Source organism: Protomyctophum parallelum (genome assembly GCF_964188405.1).
Source record: "Protomyctophum parallelum genome assembly, chromosome: 2".
NCBI lineage: Eukaryota > Metazoa > Chordata > Actinopteri > Myctophiformes > Myctophidae > Protomyctophum > Protomyctophum parallelum.
The window spans coordinates 30,306,980-30,317,180 of record NC_139699.1 but is presented as its reverse complement, the minus strand read 5'-3'; the positions used below and the strand labels follow the sequence as shown (position 1 = coordinate 30,317,180).

Sequence of the window (10,201 nt, the reverse complement as noted above, 5' to 3'; positions counted from 1 at the left end):
TTTGTCTTTATCAGTATGGTGATTCCAGAGATGGCATTTTAGGGAAATGGGAAAATAGGCTTTTTGAATGACCGGTATTCATTTCTTTAAGATGCCTTAGTGCCTCTTGACTGTATTGGGCATGAGTATTGTGCTTCTGGATGCTTGTGCTAGGTGGTGAGAATGACCAATTACCCTGAAGCAGTGGGATTTTCAGTAGGCCTACTTGCTCAGGGGAGTGGCAAGTAGACTACTTGCTGATTTGAGACTAAATTATTGATAACAGTAGAGCCTAGATTAAGCGAGTGAAAACCCCCCTTTCCTATGCCAAACCTGTTTCTGTTGTTTCCATGTATGTGTTATTGGATACCTTGAAATGTACATAGCCAGTGTTCACAAGAACACTGCAAAGCTGTGTTCAGAATTGTTCTTCAGCATAGTCTGTGTGAACATGAAATAATCTATTTAATCTTGACCTGTGGGAAAAAAATACTGTACCTCAAACTTGCAGTCATGATTTACAACATTTGAGTGGCTGTTAAACTAGCTCAGCCTATCTGGTCTACTTAAATTAAGTCTCAGAAGTGATGGGTGTGATACAGTATTGGTTCAAATAAATCATCTTTACAGAAAATGGTGCCATCTGCTGCCTACTGGTCCTCCCCAGCAAGGCTTCAGTGGAAATCATACAGCTGCATACCAGCTTCTTAAGACTATTCAAAGTATTCTTGTGTGGTGAGATGGATATCCAGACAATAGCCTTCAAAGTTCCCTTGAATTTCCTCATGCCATTCCCAAGACTACTAGCCCATGCCTTTACCTGTGCCAGGAAATGTTGAAGTTGAATGTTTTTCACCACCTCATTCTAACTTGTGTCCTTCATTTTTATTGTGTCCAGTGTCATTTTGAAAATCCTAGAATAGGATGGTTCAGTCCAGTGCTGGGAAGTGTTTGTGCTCTTAAATGGAAAGTGTTGAATGTGTTGCAGGAATATTGCAACTTAATTTTTGTCTAATGGCTTCACTCGGTTTTGTAATATATAAATACATCCATATGTGACTGGCCATCTTTGCCATTTACCTATAGCCATGGTCTGCTTTATCTGTTATGTCACAGTTGAGCCTATTGTTGAAATGATGGATATGTATTTACTTTTTCCTCTTTAGACCTCATCCAGACTGATATACGATTACTCTGCATAGTGTGTATCTGCATGGCTTGTCTGGAGATGACAATAGTCTGTGTAGTGAATTTTATGGTGTTAGTCACCTGTGGGGCTAATACTGTTAGATCAATAAAGTGCAAGGGCTTCCAGTCCTCATGTAAAAAAGAAGACGTTTACCATCTTGTGACCACCACCACAGCATATTCCATTTCAGTTCTTATTTCTTATATAGTTACTATAAGTCAAACATTGCTTCTCTGTGCTCATTGTTTTTGTTTGACATTGGTCTTGTGTAATCCAGTTTCCTCTGTTATCCAGGAGTGTATGGTTAATTTAGACTTATGCACAATGTGTCACTTGATGAAAATATCTTATTAGAATTAGTTATTGTCAAATAGCAGTCACTCAACTGCAAAATGTCCTTATGTCTTTTTGTCTAGCAACACGGTCGTGCACCTGAGTGTAAATTAAGCTTAAATCAAAGCAAAATATTAAACAAGGAGGAAATTAATAGCTTTGGTCTTGTTTGGGTTCTCTGGCACTTTTCCTTATTGCTGTACTGTAGTATACTGTCTTAGAATTACTGTATTCTTTTATTTTTTTATTTTTTATGGGGAAAGGTTTAGGGTGACTTTACTGCAATATTGTGATGAAATAATTTGAAATTGTACAATTGTACAGAGGTTCACCATTGTAGTCTTTTTTTCTGTCTGATCCCATATAAAGGATTTATTATTTGAGTTTTCTGTCTTTTAAATTGTGGACAACAGAACTGTACAGCTCCAAGAGTTTATCCCTCCCCTCAGCATTTTTCAGAGCTATGATTAAGACAAATCCTTAAACTGTAAATACATTGTGTTGAAATATGAATGTTACTTCCAAAAAATTATTTGAATGAGTTAACTTAGTCAAGGGCTTCAATTATGATGGAGCCTTTTTTTTTTAAGCTGTGGAAAGGCAAAGGTCCTTTTTTATCTGAGATGCCTATTTTTTCCTCTTTGGATTCATATGAAAAATGTCACATGTGATCCTTACAAATTCACCTTTGATTCCCTCCTCACCTAAAGGGAAACTCCAGTTTGCACCCTTTTTTATGTAAAATAAAAAAACAAAAATCTCTTCACCTTTTTCTGTATGTGTGTGTGTTTTTGATACATTATTTTGTATTGATATTCAAACAGTGTTTCTAATGTTGGGTCCATTTAGCAAAGTAAAAGTTAAAATGGGATAATGTCATAATCATTCTTCACCAATCACCTACATCAGTGGTTCCCAAAGTGGGGTCCGGAGACCCCCAGGGGTCCTTGATTAGTTCCAGGGGGTCCCCAGCTAAATGGTAGTTTGGAACCAAATGGACCCTTATATGGGTCTGCAACTAAACCCCTTTTCCACCGGTTGGTTCCCAATGGGAACCGGTTCAGTTCTTTTTGGTTCTTAGTCCATGAGCAAGAGCTCCAAAATTGAAACGTTAATTATGTATTGAGTGGGCAAAACTATAGTAAATGAATATAGGCTATGCTAATCCTTCCACAGTAGTAGCTTTTTCATGTTTTCTATTTTTAGCATATTTTCCTATATAATGCCTCATTTGCATATTTAAATCTAATTTGTAATACAATAAATCATTGTCTTCGTGTACCTACTACCGGTAAGTAATTGCAGCCAGGCAAAGTTGAGCCTCAAGGGCCTTCCTAGACTGGCTGCTTGGTGTTTGTGGGTCCTGAGACTTGGCCTGGGTCTCCTGTTTTAATCTTTTCCCTACTTTTGGTGAGTAACGCAGTGAATTGATGTAATTTAGATCATTGTACTAAATAAGTATTTTTATTATTTTGTTACTACTACCCTAACCAGGGTGAGTTCATGTGCCTGGGAGTGATGAGCTCATGTGCCAGAGGGGAGAAAGATATGAATGAACACAAACACTCATAACATTATATCAAATTGTTCTTGCAATGATTTATTTGTTTATAGTGTACTAAATGTCTGTCGTTTCCACTTCCTTAAATGTCACCACTGCTGTTTTGTTTAGATTGATTTTAGCATTTGATTTTATTATTTGAACCATTTCTTTTGTATGTTTTGTGGTTTGTTTTAGAAATTAATTCCATTGCATCTACATTAATATATATTAATAATAAATTAATGTGCTATTGCAACATTGTTCTGAGCTAACTTAAATAAACTTGTATTATGCTTGGGGGAAAACTCATGTCTCAATCTCATTGGCGAACCCAATTTACAGAGTCATTGTATCAACTGGGGAAGTTTCATGGTGTTAACAAACAATCTGGTATGGTTTTGTCCACTCAATTCATAACGTTCCAATTTCGGAGCTCTGGCTCATGGACTATAAGAACCAAAAAGCCATTCAATGGGGGTCCGTACCGTAGACTAATGCATGTCAAACTGTGGGTCCTTGAAATTAAACGGGTTGAGAATCACTTCTAAAAATGTTCTCTTATGGGGGTCCCTGGCATATGTTTTTAAATGGGGGTCCGCGGGCTAATAAGTGTCAATTCGGGGGTCCTTGACACGAAAAGGTTTGAGAACCACTTAGCCCTGGTCAGTAAGCCCTGGACCAGGGCTAGGAACCACTGACCTACAGTGCCAGATTGATCTCTAAAATATTTGTAGTAGCCTGAAATGTTCTTAACCTCAATGGTTGTTGGTTAATGTAGTCCTACACCGGCCATGTTGAGGAGGACCAACACATGCGTTTCAATTTGAACAGTCTGATTGATGTAGAACTAGTAAGTTTGTTGCATGAGTAACTAATAATTTGTTTGCAAGATTTTTATTTTATTTATTATTATTGTCCCAATTTGTTCTATTTTTTTAATGCCTACTTCTATTTTGGCAAATACAAAAAGTATTTCTGTTATTTGCACTTAAACCCACTGTTCTTTATACCCCCTAACACAACACAACGAGGTCAAAAGTACAATATAATATGAGTGTAATTTGCCCTAAAAGTTACTGAAGTATTCATATACAGTTACCGATCTCCACCGCTAGTCGGCGATGTTAAATTTTGGGGACGTCTGTTTGGTCGTTCACTATATACTTCCGTGAACAACTTCCTTTTTTCTCTTCCCCCTGTCCAAGCCAACATGGTGGGTATCCCTAGAAACATATCACTTCACAATCCTTTTCAATCTTTATATTCTGGCAGGCCATCCAACGTATAAAAGCATGGGTTTGCACATACGATGCTTTACCTTATCTGGCTGCTTTATTAACGACTCGTTTAGCCGACTCGAATGTCATATTTATTTCATTTTAACTTGTCCGGTGAACACTAAAACACCGAAGCGACTTGGGACACATTCAAGCGTCGGAACTTCGGAAGCCATAAACCTGTACTGACGATTTAGTTGAATAACGTATGTAAAGGAAGATGACCACCAACCTGTATGGCTCAGTCGCGAAACATATTTACTGGCCTGTCTGATAATATATATTTATTATGTCTCTTGTAACTGTCAAGACTGTCAAATGTTAGCCCTCTTGGTTAGCATGTAGCCTTGATACAAGACTCGTATACAGTCTTCTTGACCCAAGGCTAGGTTAGCATGTTGGTCCTCAGATGGTGCCATAAGTAAACGCTGTTCATGGGATCTTTATTGGGTACAGTATTTCACTCATTTGTCCTGCTTGTCGGCAGTGAGTGATGTGAATCGGATCAGTTAATAATGAACCTGTGCAGTTGAGTTGGGTTCCCCCCTCTAGGCTAGCAGTGGTTCTCAAAGTTGGAGATAGATTGACATTTTTATTTCAGTATGTAGATTGTAGAATAGGTACATTTCAAATGAAAGCACAAGTCAATAAAAAAAATGCTACTTTGTGGACGAAACCATGATAAAGCACTAAGACTTGTTTACCACAGGGTCCACCATTTTCAGTTTATAGGAATAGAGTCCTGGGACCCTCAGGATTCATCGGAGGGGGTTCCAAATGGACCCTCAATCAAGTCTGTAAATCTGAGTGTATGAGTACACTTTTGCGGGTCCATTCAATTAAAAGGTTTGACATCCACTGCCCTAAAGAAATTGGTTTGCATGTAGTATGCTTGCCCTGCTTGTCAAGGTTTTTATGAAATAAGGTCCGGAAAGATCCCCATTAAACATGAGCAACTCATTTTTCCAATTACTGTAATTTGACATGAAACAGATATGATATCGGCTGATAATGTTGTATTTGCCCTCAGGGTCGTGTCAGGACAAAGACCATTAAGAAGGCCGCCAGGGTCATTATTGAGAAGTATTACACGCGGCTTGGAAATGACTTCCACACCAACAAAAGGGTGTGCGAGGAGATTGCCATCATCCCCAGCAAACCACTGCGCAACAAGATTGCTGGGTAAAAATATCTCTGATTTACTATATGGTCTGATGTCTGAACACGGCATAGCTGTAGTAGCATAATTTGATTTTCTGTAACTGACCGAACAGTTTGTGGCAATATTCTCTGTAAAATTACATAGATAATCAGATGATACTACACTGTACATGTGCGCCTTGTGTGGACTGTTGAATATAGCCTACCGGCCGCTAAAGCCATCCAATGACAAATGAAAAGTCACCTGTTTCTCTGCTACCCATTGTATCGATATTTGGCAACAACTTTGAGATATGAAATGTTGTCTATACTCAGTTTTCTTTTGCCACAGTAATGTTTTTTGTTTCTTTTTCGAGGTATTAAAAATCTCTTACAAGGCATTACATTTTTAGAAGTGTGCAGATGCCCTGGTCCCAAGGCTGTAACTTGCCAGTCCATCAGCAGTCCTCGGAGAAATAAAGTAGCTCAAACACACCTGCATTGTCAGCTTGTTCAGTTCAAAAATCCCCCTCCACCTGCTGAGAATTTGGTGTCTTGACTCAAGTTTATATGAACAAAAATGTTATGTAAATTACTAGTATTTAAAAAGAACTAACCAGCCATTAGAAAACTCAATGGAGAGGTGAAAACTGGAGGAAATGTCTTTCAGTGTAATAAGGTGTGTGTGTGTGTGTGTGTGTGTGTGTGTGTGTGTGTGTGTGTCAGTTATGTCACTCATCTGATGAAGCGCATCCAGAGGGGCCCAGTGCGAGGCATCTCCATCAAGCTCCAAGAAGAGGAGAGAGAGCGAAGGGATAACTATGTCCCAGAGGTCTGTATCTAAGCACACCCTGCTTATCTCCACATCAGTGATCATGTTTGAGGAGGTGCTACATTTTCTTAGGTCTGGATGTTCTAAGGCATCTTGAAAATTACATCTGGGCATCCACAAATGGTTATTTTAAACGTCTGCAAAATGAGTTTGGAAAATACCAGTAGCATTCTCTCCAGTTAGATTTTCGTATAGCACCAGCAGATTAATCTAAATTACATGACCTGTGGTGAGACTGTTAATAGGGAGAAAGACATTGATATCATCTTTTTTTTCTGTTTTTACTAAATGAGAAGCTCTGAAATGCCTGAAAAATAAGTGTCTTGTTTGTATGTAGTAGATGAGAAGGCTATGAGATGAGCTAAACTACTAATCTTGTTTTGCCAGGTTTCTGCTCTAGACCAGGAGCTCATTGAGGTTGATCCAGACACCAAGGAGATGTTGAAGTTGCTGGTAAGTGTGGAACTATCTTGTTTGGCTTTCTCACTGGTTACATTTGGGATCTAATGATCCGCAACATGGATAGAAACGGTCATCTTGCAGACCAGATAACCTGTTCCAAACGTGGCTATAGCCAAGTGAACAAGCAAAGTTGTAATGCTTGTTTGCCTCTGAATTATCTGTTAAGTAGTGCTTTGCCTTTATTTTAGAGCCATGTCCAGTTTGCTGGGATTTATAAGATGTTGATTAAAATGTTTATTCTAATGCTGTCAAAGTTAACGCGTTATTAATGCATTAACGCAACACCTTATTAACGGCACTAATTTTTTTATCGCATTAACGCAACAAAAAAAACACAGCGATTGGCAGGCGGGATGTTGAGGAATACTGGTTCCTGCAATGCACTCCCTTCCCAGACCCCTTGTTAGGATGTTTAAAGTGGAGTAACAGCCTTCCATTTACATTTCACAAAGGTTTTGCTCGTGTACGTTCCAGTCCAAAAAAGCTTGAGAAACCTGTGTAATTGAATTCATCCATCCAGACCCAAAGCAAAACCCCCGCTGTTAATTTAGCATCGCATTGTAAACAGCTGTGCCTCGTTATAGCCACACACGTTTCTAACTTGCGGTCACAGTCGCGATACTTTTCAGTTGTGTGGTACTTTTATATTGATTTAACTGTAACAGAAAGTTCTATTCAAGACTATCGACAGTCCCATCTCCCAGTCACGGAGCAGGGACTGACAGTACACACACAGAGACGAGACGGAGCAACAGCAGCAGCAGCTAGCTGTGTTGCCAGTATAACTCTATGGCAGAAACAAGCCACCTAGGTTTATACAAAATAAGACAAAAAGAAGCAACACTGGTCGTTTCTGGCCAGTGTTGCCAAATAAGCGATTAGTAAGTAATTTAATTTATAAGCGATTTTGGGATTATTTTTGTAGATTGAAAAAATATTGTGGTCCTTTGCTCTTGGCATGAAAGTGTTTGAGAACCACTGCTCTAAAACAATATTAGACAAAGTTTGAGCCACAAACACATTGCTCTCTCTCTTCTCCTTTTGTACAAATTAAATAGGCCTATTCATGATTCTGCTTATAGAGAAGTAGCCTATGTTAGTTTGTTTTATGGAAACAGTTGTTTGTGTTGAATGTGCTAATTTCACAGAATATATATTATAGAAAAAATGGGCAAGCCATAAAATAATGCATATTGCACTTGTCTTTTCATACGTCATGTGGAAAAAAGGTAAATAAAAAAAGTAACATTAATGTTGTCAAACCTGATCGGAGCATCTCTACACAGCGTTTTCTTTCAGTTCATCATTTAATTTAGAGCAAAAAAGGTTTTGCGATTAATTGCGATTAACTACACAAATCATGCGATTAATCGCGATTAAAAATTTTAATCGCCTGACAGCACTAGTTTATTCCCATCTGCACAACCTTGCCTAAAGCGTTATTCTAGAATAACGCTAGAATCTATATTTATTGTGCATAATGTGAAATATTTCAATACTTTGTCTGCGTTACTTTTGAGTGTTGATGCACTCCGTTTTATCAAGTCTAGCAACACAGCCACTGACTTGACTAGGAGATTTCTGAGCACTTTGTGCTTCCGTTGGTTAACAAGCTTCATTGAGATGGTGATTTCATTTTCCAGCAGCAATTGTCAGTAACCACACAGTGCCAAAACTACTAGTAACTGGTGTACTGACCATGGTATTAGTATGCTTGACTGAACAGTCAATTGGTCGAGGACGCACGTTTTCAGCAGAGAAAATGGAATCACCGTGGCTCATTTTGGTGATCTAGAGAATCTATGTTTTATTGTCAAGAAGATGATAGACACCAGACCATAATACAGATCAGCTTAAGGCTGCTACCAAAGCAAATCCTTTTTGAGTGGTCTATATTTGTCACATGATGGCATATGCAATTGAGAGCATTAAATATGGTCCTGTTATGTTACAGGTCCTGTTATTTATTTGCCTTGCTCATCATCAAATAAACGATTTAATTTTTCACCAAAGACGTGCCTTGGATTATTTTCTTTTCAAGTCTCCAATTCACATTTTGACAAGCAGTACTACTTGGAGGAAGGATACCTTTTGTCTATATGGTTTTACCTGTTTCACCAAAGGGCACCCATCTAAGAGCCACTAACAGAACGCTTCCATTCCTCTATTTCTAAACCGTTAAATATCCCCGTTTGTCTAAATGCTAGTCATAATAATTGTCCACAGCCTATGATGACCTGTGTATATAAGACGTTAACTCTAGAATATGTTTTTGTCCTAGGACTTTGGTGGCCTTTCCAACCTTCAAGTCACCCAGCCAACTATTGGAATGAACTTCAAAACACCCAGAGGAGTCTAGAAACGTGTGAAAAATAAAGAAAGGTGTTTTAAGTTATTTTGTTGATTTGTTTTTTGTGTGTGTTTTTATGTGCAGTCAGTAGTTTCTCCATAAAGAATGTTTGTAGAGGACCCAGCTGGCCATGAAAGGTTGAAGACTGACTGATGATTTTAAAGGTATATTCAGTGATTTCACTTAATTCAAATATCACTTATTTTTTTGTTTTCTTGTGATAATCCTCCCTACTATAGAGTGTGCTGGCCATATAAGGAGTTCCTCCCTGTCCCCAGTTAACACCTGGGGGTCAAAAAACCTTAGGTTTCGTTTTTGACTCTCTATCCTGATTGGACGAAAGGCTGGGTCCCACAGCCAAAAACGAAACCTAAGGTTTTTTGAGTGAAATCACTGAATATACCTTTAAGTTGCTTTATTAGTGAATCACCGTAGAACTAAAATAAGAAAAACATAATATGCATCATAAATCAGACAATAATCAATGAACGACATATATAAGCACAAGCTGTTCACTTAAACCATATTTACATAACCAATAAAATCCATACAGTGCAGATATCAAACAGTATGAAAACAATAAACATCAAAAAAATGTAACAAGACCATCGGACCATAATAAACAAAAGATTTTCACCGTGTCCCTTTTCCAGCTTGGTGCTAATTGTTGAGTCAGTGTGTCCATGGTTTGTTCCAATTCTCCTTTACGTTTGTACGTTCCATTGCTATTACTTTGGCTCCTTTCCATCCATAATGAACAAATGTTTGTCCTTGTGTCTCTGATGCTCAACCATGGAGGACTGTTTTAAACCAGTCTCCACCTCCACAGCTGAGCTACCTGGGTTCCAATCACCAATTATCCTTAACTAGACCCATGTCAAATTAAAGGGCCAGCATGTCAACACTTCCTGAACATCACAATAAAAAGGTAGACTGCGGGTCCGTTACAATGTTGACTAGTTATAAAAAGTATAACACTGACTGTTGTATTTAAGCACTGCACAAAATGTGCGCTAGTATGTTCTGTACAATGTCACTTCACTGGTTTTTACATTGTTACATTTTACTATCCTATAGTGAATTTTATACTACTGTA

General features: G+C 38.3%; 1 protein-coding gene across 1 annotated transcript; it reads left to right on the top strand.

Annotated features, from left to right (window-relative positions):
* The first annotated feature begins 4,230 nt into the window (after positions 1–4,230).
* LOC310854472 (small ribosomal subunit protein eS17) lies at positions 4,231–9,150 on the top strand. The gene is made up of 5 exons (XM_083759137.1): positions 4,231–4,257; positions 5,352–5,503; positions 6,188–6,293; positions 6,681–6,746; positions 9,037–9,150. The coding sequence occupies exons 1-5, from the start codon at positions 4,255–4,257 to the stop codon at positions 9,112–9,114; spliced, it is 405 nt and encodes a 134-aa protein (XP_083615263.1). The 5' UTR covers positions 4,231–4,254; the 3' UTR covers positions 9,115–9,150.
* The last annotated feature ends 1,051 nt before the right edge of the window (positions 9,151–10,201 follow it).